The sequence below is a fragment of the Schistocerca piceifrons genome, chromosome 2 (genome assembly GCF_021461385.2).
Source record: "Schistocerca piceifrons isolate TAMUIC-IGC-003096 chromosome 2, iqSchPice1.1, whole genome shotgun sequence".
Lineage (NCBI taxonomy): Eukaryota > Metazoa > Arthropoda > Insecta > Orthoptera > Acrididae > Schistocerca > Schistocerca piceifrons.
Window position 1 is genome coordinate 606,079,679 of NC_060139.1, and position 14,491 is coordinate 606,094,169.

A 14,491-nucleotide genomic window follows, 5' to 3' on the forward strand; every position below is an offset into this window, starting at 1 on the left:
TTTGAAGTGTAGTGTGGCTGAGGGAGGAAATTAGTTGATTCAATGTCAGTAGATGATGTGGCCACAACATTTTAGGAGAGATTGTTCAGTGGTGTACAGACATGCAGTGCAAGGCAAACTGCCTGAATGTACCTGTGAGCACAGTGCATAAAAAACACATCCTCCATTTTTATCCATACAAAATCACCCATTTTCAGGAGTTATTCATGCTGACTAACCTTTCTGGATGACAGATGTTTGCTCTAGTATTTCTTCCTCTCATGGGAAGAGGACAACAAATGGCCATGGAACATTCTGTGGGCAGATGAAGTTCATTTCCTCCTCCAAAGACATATAAATATGCAGAATTGTAGAATATGGGCAACAGAAAACCCACTCGTACATCAACCAGCACTGCTTCATTCTGCTAAGTTGGCTGAATGGTTTGAGTTGCTGGTGTTGTTTATCATAGGGCCATATTTTTTTAAGGAGATGGGCCCTGTGGGTTCTGTTACCTATACCATCACTGGTAAATGCCATGAGAGTCTTTTGTGCAATGAAGTCATTCCAACCCTTCAACAGCATGGATGTGTTGGTAAGATCATTTTTACGCAAGATGGCATTCATCCAATACTGCACAGCAGGGAAGCAGCTGCTGTGGAGGCATTTTAGGAATGCTAGAATTATCAGCCTAATTTCACTACAGCCTGGCCATCAAAATCTCATGATCTTAATCGTTGTGACTTCTGGTTGTGGGGTTATCTGAAAGATGTTGTGTTCAGTGTATCAATTAGAAATGTTGCTGAACTGAATGCATGTATTGCACAAGGCATTCTGGACCAGATCTCTGATACACTCTGATCTGCTGTGGAAAATGCTATTTCTCAATTTCCAATTGTGGCAAAAAATGGTGGACAGCATATTAAATATGTCTTGCATCAATCTCACAACAATTAAAAACCTAGTTCATTGTTGCTTTTTATGTGGCTTTTGGCTCAGGACAATTAAAAATTTATTTATCCCATCCAATATGGTATGACCTTTCCATAAGGGATGGGCTTACCTAATTAATAGTGCCACACCTGTTAAATTACAAACTTGTGCAGTAATACATGTTGCTCAATAGGGCTAGTTTAATTTGCAATGCACACTGTAGCCATTGAATTTTGATTCAGCTGTCACTTGTAGTCAAACCCATTTATGTTATGATGCTTTGCAGTGCATCTAGTGGGAAAATTTTTGTTAATTTTTTTTTTTTATTTCCATAATGTTTCCCCATTCTTCGATAATATTCTGTTCAAATTTGAAGTCATTCTGAACAGTTCTTTTTTTAAAGTAATTTTGAAAGTGAAACTTTAATTTGATTACCCTGTTAATCAAAATTAAATGAATTGAATAAATTAACACAAATAACGCTATGTGTTTTTGCCATAAGCACAGGTAGCAAGTAGAAAACCTACATTTTCTATCAACATTTCTATGTATTTATAGTGGTGTTGCTGTTTCTGTTAAAATAAAACATTTTGTTTGAGAAGTTCTATCTCTGAAAAATTCTATTCGGTTCACCAGTAGAAAATATGCACACACAAACAGGATTATCAAGAGAAGAACATTCCATATATTGCAAAGAAAAATGCAGTTCCTGCTGAACTGTAGAGGGAACTGAAAACATGTGTGTAGTGATGCATTAATCAGGGGGTCTCAAAATGATACGAGATTTTTGGTGAAAAATTTTTATTTATTCTTGTTTCTCTTTCTAAATAATATCTGCAACTGTCAGTAAAAAATAATGAAGTTACAGATCAGAGGCATCAAAACAATTGCTGAGGTATAGTTTTTGGATATGTATTTACATAATGTTTTATAATAAGCTTAATAACATGACATCATGGATATTCCTAATATAAACTCATGAGATAGAAAGTTTTGTTAGCACATTCTGCAGTTTAAGACAATGTATTAACATTAATTTGCTACTTTCCTTGTGAGAGAGAAGACAAGACTGTTTTCAAAAATATGAGTACAATAAAAATATGTTTTCACAAATAATGAGATGTCACAACAGCATCACATACTGAGAGAAAATCTTTTTGTGGTGCCCTGTTTAACAATTATTACATCTATTAATATTAAAATATATTATTTAACAAATAATACTTCATCTTGTATCTGTTAAGACTGCTCCTTAGCAAATTCTTTGCTTAAAATTAGGAAAATAAAATTCGTGATGAGGAACAAAGTGCCAGGTAGAGAAGCCAGGAGTCTGTATCGTTCATCTACAAAGTTAAATGATATAAATTAAATATTTCAGAAAGCTGTACATTACATATACATGTAAAATAATTTTACCCATACGTACAACTCTCAAACATCTACAAATACAGAAACTGATAGCTAAAACAAATTATTACTAAATTCATAATATAAATTAACTAGAAATGATGACTGTAAAATTTACAAAGAACACTCTGTGAGATTTTTTATTCTAGTTTTGCTAGTTAACTGACTAACAAACTTTTTAGGTATTAACTTCTTGTAGCTCATTCTAAGTTCCTGTTGAAGCTCCACCAAAAAAATGTGTTCATTTTATTCCATAATACCTTAAGCTATTGCTGCACAACACAAATAAATGAAAAGTCATTGTGGTTGCAAAATTGCTAACATTAGTGTGAGATTTTTTTGTGACTCAAGCTTATTGATAGTACCTCTGGACTGACTGTCACTTTTCAAATCACATTTTCCTCTGTCAACAATATTTTACCCCTTTGACTGCAGATTACTGCCACCATGGCAGTTTTAAGTGCACTGTGCATTGAATATAGTTAAGTGCTACAGCATTTCAGCACAGATGTGTCCATAGTGGTATCATCCACTGTAAAAGAAGAATATGCTTCTTTCTATGGTAGAATATGAGATCCATTTGACTGCATCACTACTGGTGGCTTTCATCGCACTTTATCAATTGTCAACAAATGTTATTTCACTGCACACTCTGTAACCCTTTCACCAGTTCAACATCAGGCAAACCATACAATGCTTTATAGTTTTCTGTAAACTCCACACATGGTGATTCAAAGTAAAGTTCAGAAATTTGATGTCAACACTATGGCATACAAGCTCCACAATTTATAGTTCGTGGTAAATCTATTAAATAACATCCATTGTACATTTTTTTCTGTTGATTCAAATTTTTCACACTTTGCTATGAGACTGTAGTGCTACAGACTGCAGTAAATAGTGTAAATATTGTAATACTCTCCCAGTGCATGGCCAGCCCATAACAACAAAAAACTAAGAAAAAACTAAGTACAGTGGAAGTATCCAGCACTCACCACATGTTGAAAGGTGTGACAGTGCACCACCTGAGGCACAGGTACTTGCACAAAATAGAAAAAGAACTCGTAATTTTGCTGTAATGATTAGTTACTGCTGTAAGAGACAAATAGTTTTTGCTGCACAAGGCACTCATCACAATCCAAATAAAGGATCTGAATGTGAAATTCAAAATATGTTCCAGTAGTCTTCCTGGCAACAGTAAAAGAGACCAAAAGAATTATGTGAAGTTATACACATCACTACACGAGGAAGTCATTTCAAATACATCAGAGTTCTAGTCAAGCAAATGTCAGGAAATGTAAGAAATATTGAAATAATATATTATATGTGTTAACAGTCGATGGAATTGAAAACTTTCATCAGACATTAACATGCTATTCAGAAATTATGAAGAACTGCATCTCAAATCTTGAACAAGCATTATTATCTGAGTCAGTTACAACTGACTGCATCATGTAACCAAGATTAAAATAAAGAAAGGGGTTGGGATGAATGAGGGGAATTCATAACTTTAATAGGAACTTGTAAATGATGAGTTTGTATTTTACAGCCAGTTGTTTTGGAAAATCCAGACTTATAACAAATGATAATTCACCAGTGGTGAAATTGGGATTTTGTGGCTCCTAAGTTTCGATATTCACCATCTGTTAGTATTTCAATTCAGGCACAATGATTATGATTCACTAGAGAAAATGTGGTTTGATATCACTACATATGGGATTCCGTTGCGCCTCTGAAGCACTGAATTTAGTGCTCTAGAGGTCAGTGTTTGAGAAATGGTACTAGTAGGGGTACAGGATACCCTCCACCATGCACCATACAGCAGCTTGCAGAGTATGTATGTAGAGAAAATTATAAGTGTGTGCTCATATTGTGATGTTTCACATTCACAATAAAAAATGTCTGAACAATCTGGCTTTGCCTAGGTACGAGCGTGGTTTGAAAAGTTCTCAGAACGGATAGGAAAAAAGTACTTGCATCACTGAAACTTTTTTTGTTTTTCAATGTAGTCTCCTTATAGATTTATGCACTTGGTCCAATGATGTCCCAGTTCCTTGATCCCATCTCGAAAATGAGTTTCCTCCAGACCTGCAAAATAGTTGACAACTCCAACTATTAATTCTTCGTTTGAAATGAATCTTCGTCCACCAAGAAAAAGTTTCTGTTTTGGAACACGACTGAAGACATAGCGGAGCCATATCAGGTGAATAAAGTGGGTTTGGCAACAATTCGTACCTTAGTTCATGTAATTTTGCCATGGCGACAACACATTTATGTGGGCGCTTGTCTCGAGTCACAGCATCCATCTTGCAGATAATTTTTTCATTCCTAATTCTTCAGTTAAAATATGATGTATCCTTTGAGATGACATCTGGTAAGTGTGAGCAGTTTCACACACTTTCAATCGGCGACCATTCTGTGGACTTTTTCAATGATTTATATAGTGACACACCACAGCATGTATCATCTTCTAAGCTCTCCCGACCAAATTTAAATTCATTTGTCCACTTGGCAACAGTTGAATATGAAGGAGCAGAGTCCCCCAGTGTATTCTGAAAATTGACATGAATGTTGTTTGCTTTCATACCTTTCTTTACAAAGTACTTAATCACTGCTCAGATCTCGATTTTTTCCATCTTCACAAATCACTACACGAGAACAACAACAGAGTCACGTCACCGCCACAGCTCTCTTCCAAGAGCACTGATGTGGCATGTATTTACAAGGAACAGTCCAATTAATATCACGTGAACAACTTGTTGCACTAGTGCTGACCTCTAGTGGTAATTCCAAGAACTTTTCAAACCACTGTCATATTTATTACCTCTTCCACATGCCTCTTCACAACCTGCCATGCTTCCACCTGCCTCTTTACACACTCTTGATCTTCCACCAAACACCCTCTCTCTCCACCACCTGCATTCTCACACTCTCTTTCTCCTCTCACATCCTCTCCCCTTCTCTCTGTGCATCTGTTCCTCCCCCTCTCTCTGTTCATGTCTTCCTCCTCCCTCTTTGTCTATTTTCTTCTCCCCTCTCTCTGTCCCTCTCCTCCTCCCCACATCTCCATACTCATTTCCTACTGGTCCCATCTCCCATTATCCATCCCCTTCTACTCCTCTCTCTCTTTCTTTTCATTCCTTTTACTATCTACCTCCACCTTCCACCAGCTGTGCCCACCAACACTTACAGCCCCTGAAAAACACAACAATAAAATATACCAATATTACTCCCACAACACGTGTCATGCAGAGGAGCCTATATGTCTGGGACTTGAAGATCATTTTTTCCCCTGATGTATAGGATGCCGTACAAAGTAGGTCAATAATGCAGGCCAATACTAACACAACACATCTTTCTTGCAAGGCAGCCTACACATCAGAGACTTGAAAACAATTTTTTGCCCTTGATGTATAGGATGCCCTACAAAGCACATTGATAAGCTAGGCTGATACCACTCCCACACAACAAGCTTGTTGCACAGTGCAGCCTACACACCAGGGGCTGAAAAAAAAAAGTTTTTGCCTTACGTTTGCTCCCACAGGGACTAGGAGATTCTAACCTCCACATTGCTGGTACTCATGAAGTTTGTTGTTTGCATACCAAATTTGGTTGAAATTGATCCAGAGATTTGGGAGGACAGATGCTCGACTTGCTTACACACAAGCTGCTTGGCATATATATAACCTTCCCCCTACAGCTTTTCCTACATACACCAAACCAGGCACCAACTTTCATCGATGAGAGACACTGTCCCTTCGTCATTGGGTGGCGGTTTTTGCAGTCTGCCTAAAGGAGGCACACAGAGAGGCAGTGGAGCAATGTGCTACACAACAGACATACGGTACCCAGTGTTTATATCCTCATGTGGCATAGGGTGTGGCATACTGTGAGGAGGTCTAAAATTCAGTAGTAATCGTTCCTGCGTGATAGTGCACTGCAATGGATGGAATATTACCACTTCATGGTTCTTAAATTCTTAGCTGCAGAATACTGAGACAGATTTCACTGATGATTGACTGGAATTCTATCTAAGCAACTAGACTATGTTGAATCTGATGAGTATTCAGTTGCTGAACCTGAACTAATCATTTTGTCATTGAAAGTCCCTTCCATTGTAAACTTCTTGGCAGCACTACAGTGAAATACAATTAAAGTAACAGTGTTAGAGGCTATCAATGGTTTAATATGTCATTATCAAGTGGTGAGACGAACTTCTATTTGCTTACTTTTAAGGCCATGCACCAAGTCTTGTCTGTAGGGTTACCTGAACTTTTCTAGTGTACTTAGTGGTAATACATGTATATTGTGGTATTAATGCTCAGTGGTGTGCTGAGTATTGCTTAGCTTATAATCACTTTAAGTATGGATATCATGTTTCAGGTCTCACTGACTAGATTTATTCCTTTGTGTAACTATGCATATGGTGTGAATATAACTGTTTTCTTTATGTTGTTGTAAAGTGACTAATTATCATCAATGGTGTTTGTAAATTGTAACTAACATGCTCACCTGTAAGAAGCAAACTTTGATCAAAGTGTTGAATCAGTGGCCTTACTATAGGGGAGCAGATTGTAAATCTGTTATTAGTTTCAATCACTGATTTTTTTTCTATCAATTAATTGTCCTAATGTCAAAGTAACATATTTTCAATTGAAAACTGTTTCCGTTTTAAAATGTGTCAAATTTCTTTAAAGGCTCTTTAGTAACTGTAATAGGTGAAGTGAAGATTGTTTGTCTTAATTATTGTTATTGTCAAAAGTTTAACTGAGCCTTGCTTGCAAATTCTTTTCTTACCAAATGTTAAATTTTATTGGAAATGTATCTTTTAAATTTTGCCAAATTTGTTTTGTGGACAATTCTGATAAATAAAACAAGATTTGTTGTGTAAGAGGTTCACTTTCTGAAGCCTAGTACCTTACCACTCCCTCCTTCATGCATTGCTACCAGCTTTCAATTGCAGCAGAGTGTGGCTGCATCATAGGAAATACAAAGGAAATTCAGCAAACCAAGAAAATTAGCTTAATTAAAGTTTATTGTTTGGCGTTGTTCCTTGTGTTTTGTTACAGATTATTCCACTGTCAAGCAAGGACACCCAAGAAGCGACTGGGTCTCCCATTTGAAGAACGAATTTTTATAATATAAACTAAGTTTAAAGGCCAAACCGTTGACAGAAGTAAACACAGAGACTGCATGGCACTTTGGACTGTGTGCTACTGCTGAGTAAACAAGATATAAATGAGGTAGGTGTGGCTGCTAACCTGTGTTCCAAATTCCTTTCTGCGGTGCAAGACAATATTGAGTTTTCATAGGACAGTTCTCCTTCCTGAAGGCAAATATTGTGTAAGCAATCTTAGTTAAAGCTGAATCCAAAATTTCGCCCAACAAATCAAAGTTGACCACCCACATTCCTTACCACAATCCTCACATGCTCATTCCATTCCATTTCACTTTGCAACCTTATATATAAACAAAATGACTGTGTCAAGCAGGATACTCGTAATGCTGCATCTGAACTTTAGTGGTTTGTTTTTCCCAATCAGCAGCATGATCTAATCCTATTGGATTCAAGATTTGTTCCAAATTAATATAGGTGGGAAACAAACCCCAATGCTGGAGAAATTACAGGCTAAAGAAATGCAGTTTCAGCTTTGAAGCATTGGTTTGTATTTGTAGGAAAGGTTGCTAGGTGGGGTTAATGCATGTGCGAAGCAATTGTGGTGTGCCACACTGTGGTGATACTGGAGTGTCGTACCACTGTAAGAAGCTTGCCAATGCAATTACAAGATGCTACAGGAAGGTGAGCTTTGTCAACTGAGTCTAGTGTGGAGATGGTGCAGTTTTTGCATTTATAGAACTTATATCTACATCTACACACACAGCCGGCAAGACACTGTACATAGCATGGCGAGAGTACTCTGCACCACTCCTAGTCATTTCCTTCCCTCTTCCACTTGCAAATAGATCGAGGGAAAAGCAACTGTCTACATGCCTCCATATGAAACCTAATTTCTCGTATCTTATCTGTGTGGTCCTTATGCAAAATGTATGTTGGCAGCAGCAGAATAGTTCTACAGTCAGCTTTAAATGCCAGTTCTCTAAATTTTCTCAGTTGTTTTCCTTGAAGAGACCATTGTCTCTCCTCCAGGGATTCAATTTGAGTTCATGAAGCATCTCTGTAACACCTGTATGTCGTTTGAACCTACCATGAACAAATCTAGCAGCTCGCCTTTGAACTGCTTCGATGTCTTCCTTTTATCCAATCTAGTATGGATCCCAGACACATTAGCATCCTACAGGCGGTCTCCTTTACAGATGAATCATACTTTCCTAGAATTATTCAATAAACTGAAGAGGACCATTCACCTTTTGTACAACAATCCTCACATGCTTGTTCCATGTCATATCGCTTTGCAACGTTGTGTGAAGATGTATAAACAATGTGACTCTGTCAAGCAGGACACTACCAATGTTGCATCTGGACATTACTGGTTTGTTTTTCATACTCATCTGCATGAACTAACATTTTCTACATTCAGAGCTAGTTGCCATTCATCATACCAACTAGAAATTTTGTTAAGTTATCTTATATCATCCTGCAGTCACTCAACTTCAACACCTTGCTGTACAACACAGCATCATCAGGAAACATCCGAAGATTGCTGCCCACTGTGTCCACCAGATAATTTATGTGCATAGAAAATAAAAGCTCTCCTATCACACTTCCTTGGGCACTCCTGATGGTACCCTTCTCTTCAGTCGTCACTGAAGACAACATACTGGTTTCTATTACTTAAGAAGTCTCTGAGCCACTCACATATCTTCGTTTAGAGTCACCAGTGGGGCACCACGTCAAATGCTTCCTGGAAATCTAGAAATATGGAAGATGCCTGTTCTCCTTCATCCATAGTTCACAGTGCATCATATGAAAAACTGTTAAAAAGGTTAACTTGGTTCCAGCCAAACCTGTTTATTTATTTATACGCAACCAGAAAACTTCGCTGTCACACTCAAATTCGAGGTCAGTAGACACAATATTTCTGTCAATTGCAATGAACACTCTCCTCTTGTGGTGTCTAATCTTCTTTCCGACATATGTTTCATGACCCGCTAAATATCTCACAGCTATCGTCTTCAGGTTTCTGCCAGATCTCAGTCCCAAGAATAATATGTGCGCAAGATATTTCCTGGAGGGCAGTAAATTCGGGAACTTTATTATCAATACTTTGACAATTTACTGATAAAATTTTGACAGTTGAAGTGTCTTTACTCTCTGCACAAAGTCGACAAAGCTTTTGGTTGAGATCCCCCTCTCAGCTCCAAACCTAGGATCCTGATCAACTCTGAGAAGAATGTTGCAAATTGGAGGGCAGCAGCCTTCTCCACCCTCCCAGCCATTTTAATGAATTCAGCAAACCCCAGCCCACATGTGCCTGCTTAGACCCTGCTGAAGGAACAGCCAGACGTTCACTTTCAGAACAGGTGAGGCCAGATGGTCAGCTACCACCTCAAGTGACAAAATCGTGTTACTACATGCTATCCGACCTGCTGTGAGGCTGAGTCCACTGCACCGGGTACAATAGGAAATGCCTCAGCAGCACATCCTGCGAGCAAAACGAACACCTGGGGTGTCCCATGTGATATGCCAAATTCTCCACCACTGCTGTACTCCAAGCCGTCAGTCTGAAGGCTGCTGACCATAGCTGAAAGTGCATTCAGCTGTTTGTGAAATGTGGCCAACTCCTCCAGTGTCTGCACATAATGCACACATCCTTCCCACCCCAGCAAAACTAACTGAAGAAGTAAACTATACACAGAAACTGAGATAAGCAACTTGCTGCCCACATGGTGTGTCACCAATGGACTCTGGTGCCTTAATAAGCTGTGTAGCTGATTGTTCAGGAGAAATGAAAACTGCACTATGCTATAGACTGCCTGAATGTACTGCATTACAGACTGCCTAAATGTACTATTACAGATACAAAATGCAAAATTAAATCTCTCAAATAGAAAAACACAAACGAGACAAGAAATATGCTTTTAGTGAAACACAGTAAAAGCTAAGTATGTATCTTGCTGCTCTGGAGATATGAGGCTGATGTCCTCCAGTTTTTGCACATTCTTATATTTCTGATAATATTCTGGGGGGGTGGGAAGGGAAGGGGAGATTTAAAGTTTTGCCCACTACATGCAGGACATCCACAGGGCTTGATTTCTGCTACATTCAGGTGATACTGAGGGTGAAACAGCGATATTTTGGAAGGCATGTTCCTGAGGACCGATCACGTGTGATTTTTGCTGGAAAGTCTATAATTTCGTTGGACTTTTATCAGTTGGTAGTGACCTTTGAAAGCTTTTGCTTTATAAATGGAGACAGTAGTACTATGGACGCTGAAGCTACAGTGGCAAGGCCAGTGAATCTGGGGGCAGAAAGAAACAGCAAGGTTCTTTTCATGTGAGCAGCTCTTTTCACTGTAATCAGTCAGGGCACATAGCTAGGGTTTGTTAGTTTCGGTGCACTCATCTCAAGTGGGCAGTGAACTGCTATTAATTGGGAGTGGGTTTGTTGCTTACAGGATTCAAGGAGTAGCTGCTCCTTAATGGGCTATCATTGGCACCAGTGTCATAACTAAATTTGTAAATTCCCGCCTTTGCTGTCAGTTAATCACAAATTCAGTACTGTGAATGGATAAAGTCAGCCATTAGGCAGTATGGTGTGGATCAATGTGAAAATATAAGATATTTTTGGCCATTGGTGTTTGTGGTAGCTAGGCGTCTTTCTTTGTCTGTTATCTTAGGCTGCGACTAAATAATACGGACACAATGTGTTTTGAAAAATGCTGGAAAAATTGCCGAGGTTAAATTTAGGCCAGATAGGAAGTATAGATTGTTAGTGCGTAATAGGGTCAGAGGTATCAATGCAATGGAAGGGGTTGAGAATAAATTTCAGTTTGATCATCTTAAACAATAGGAAGCTCAGGAAACTGACTCTGTAAAGATCGTTTCTCTGATGTTTTTATGCTGTTAGGCCTTACAAACATGATCGAATATGATATTCAGTTAACGGTTCAGGTTCCAGTACGGCAGTCACCTTACTGCCTATCCCCAGCCAAGGTGTGAGAACTGAAGCAGATTATTAAGTAGTTGTTTCAGATGGAGTCATTAGCCCCTCTGCTTCCACCTTATGCAGCTCCTATGTTTTTAGTTCCTAAAGAGGAAGGTAAGGGATACCCACCAATAATGGATTATTGGGCATTGGACCAGTATGTTGTATCAGAGTCAGTTTAATTACCACAGCTGCACAATTGCTTTATGTGTTTCACGGGAGCACATTATTTGACAATACTAAATTTAAATCAGGCCTATTATCACATAACTTTAATCGAAAGATTCAGATACCTTATGGCCTTCTGTTCTGGCTGAAAACTGAATTCACCATAATGCCATTTGGCTTGGCAACGTTTGGTGCTGTGATGCTACCTATATATTGGATTCCTTCTTGGGAGGGCTAAAATCGTAGTTTCTCTATAATTATTAGGATGATGCCATCTTAACGCAACATTTTAATCACTAAAGGCAGGTTTTGCAGTGGCTAACAGAGTCCAGCCTTATCTGTGAAGCCTAAAAAGGTTGGTTTAGCATGTTCAGAAATTTCCTGTCTATGTCTTTAAATCAAATTCGTGGCATTTTTTTAGTCTGAGAGCCAGGAGCCAGCATTTGATGCATTAAAGGTGGCTCAAATAATGATCCACTTCTAGCAATCCCAGATTTTGGGACGGAATTTGAGCTTGAAGCAGATGCATCCAATATCCGCATAGCAGCAGTTCTGTTTCAGGAGCAAGATGGAGAACATCAGCCCATTGCTTATGCTTCCATGTCCTAGTACATTTCTGAAATGAATTATTTAGTTCATGTTGTGGAGTTTCTGCCAGATGCATGTGCATGAGCATGATCTTGCTCAATACACAGCAGGATGATGTTGATTGTTTGAGTTCTGGAGTGGCAGCTACACCATGGACAGATAATAACCAGTGTTTAATACACTCATGTGGGATGGCATGTGGTGTATCATGAGGATGTGAAGAATTTAGCAATAATTATTTCTTTTTCTGAAGGTGTACTGCAATGGATGGAAGATTACCTACCATCAGTTGATTCTTAAACTCTTGGCTGCAGCTTGTAGAGAAAAATTTCACTGACAGTTTACTGGAATTCCATGTAAGCAACTGAAATGTGCTGAATCTGGCGAGTCTTTAATCATTAAACCTGAAATAATGATTTCGTAACTGGAAATACATCTCATTGTAATGTTCCCAGCAATACTATGTTGAAATAAAATTAAGAGTAGGAGTGTTAGAGGCTATCAAGGGTTTAATAAGGCATTTTTCATGTGGTGAGGACAACTTGTGTTTGGTTACTGTTCCAGAAACTCATCACTTTTAAAGCTGTGCACCAAGTCTTGTCAATGGGGTTATCTTAACTTTCCTATTATACTCACTGGTAACACATGTATATTATGATTTTAATGCACAGTGACATGCCAAGTAATGCTTAGCCAATAATTACTTTAGCATGTATTTCATGTTCCAAGGCTCACTGATTGGGTGTATACCTTTATGAAATTACAAGTATGGTTGTATATAGCTCCATTTTCTTTATGCTACAGTAAAGTAGCTAATTACCATGAGTGGTGTTTGTAAACTGTAAATAATGCCCTCACCTGTAAGAAGTCAACTTTGATCCATGTGTTGAGTCAGTGATTTTACTACAGAAGAGAAAATTATAACTCTGTTACTACTTTCAATCTCTGAAATTTTGTCAGTTAATCATGCTAAACTAAAGTAACTCTGATATTCAACTGAAAATTGTTTCCCTTTTAAATTGTGTCACATTTTATTGAAGGCTGTTTTGTAACTTAATAAGTGGATTGAAGATGATTTTTGTTAATTCTTTTAAATGTCATAAGCTCAATGGAGAATTTGTTGCAAATTATTTTCATGAATGATGTTAAATTTTATTGGCAGCATGTCTTTTAAATTGCATCATATTTCCTTTGTGGACACCTGTAGTAAATGAAACAAAATTTGTTCTACAAGAACCTTACTTTCTATAACCTAGTACCTTAATGCACAATCCTTCTCATATCGCCACCACTTTTCATTCATGCTGAACTTATGTACTGCACACATCTCCTCCTCCTCCTCCTCCTCCTCCTCCTCTGTGTCCACCTCTTCCCCCCTACATCTTTCTGTCACCTCATCCTACCACCTCCATCTGTCCTTCTCCTTCTACCCTCTCCATTCATCTACTTCTCCTGCCCCTTACCCATCCATCTCCTCCTCCCATCACTTGCTCATCCCCTCTGCCCCTCCTCTCTCTGCCTATCCTCTCCTATCCCTCCTCCTCCTATCTGTCTCCTCTTACACCCTATTCTTGACCACCTTTGTCTCTGACCTCTAACTGCTCATCTCCTCCTGTTCCTCTCTCCCTATCCCTATCCATCTCTTCCTGATCCATCCTCTGAACCCCACATGCCCTATCTGTCTCTTCTTCCTACTCACTTGTCCCTTCTTTTCTTCCACTCCTGTTCTTCTCCATCCCTTCGTACCCTCCTTCTCCTTATCCATTCCTGTTCCCTCTTTCTGTTCATCCCCTCCTCTATCCATCTGCACATTCTCACTGTTGTAGATATCTGCACATTTGGCACCTACAAAACAGGTCACTAAAGCTACAAAATCGTTTCTTGGCACTAATGTGTCGGCTGCCATAAAAAGTGGGTCAATAAAGCAGGTCAATACTACTCTCAAAACATACCTGTCATGCAGGAATTGGAAAAAAAATTACATTTCTGCCTATATCTCCTCTTGTTTGTGAGGTAGGAGGTTCTAAATCATTGGCTGTTTGTGTGTCAAAAACGGTTAAAATCAATCCAGTGGTTGAGGAGGATTTCTCACACATACTTACACAAAATATGCTTCACCTGTGTATGAACATGAAAAATATATTGAACACACCTCCTCCCCCCCCCCTCCTCTCTGTCCAACTCATCCTCCCACTTATATCTGTCTAGTTCCTCCTCCCCACTCCTCTGTCTCTTTATCAACTCCTTCCCCTCTACTTGACCATTTCCTCCAACCCCTTTCTCTGACCATACCCTCCTTCCCCTCTCTCTTTC

At 38.8% G+C, this 14,491-nt stretch overlaps 1 protein-coding gene across 1 annotated transcript in view; it reads right to left on the reverse strand.

Moving 5' to 3' along the window:
• Positions 1–2,100: 2,100 nt before the first annotated feature.
• LOC124775653 (glycerol kinase-like) overlaps positions 2,101–14,491 on the reverse strand; it is a 166,541-nt gene continuing 154,150 nt past the window's right edge. The window contains exon 11 of the mRNA XM_047250481.1: positions 2,101–2,255. Within this exon, the coding sequence (XP_047106437.1) occupies positions 2,152–2,255 (104 nt within the window). The 3' untranslated portion in view covers positions 2,101–2,151. The remainder of the gene's footprint in view (positions 2,256–14,491) is intronic.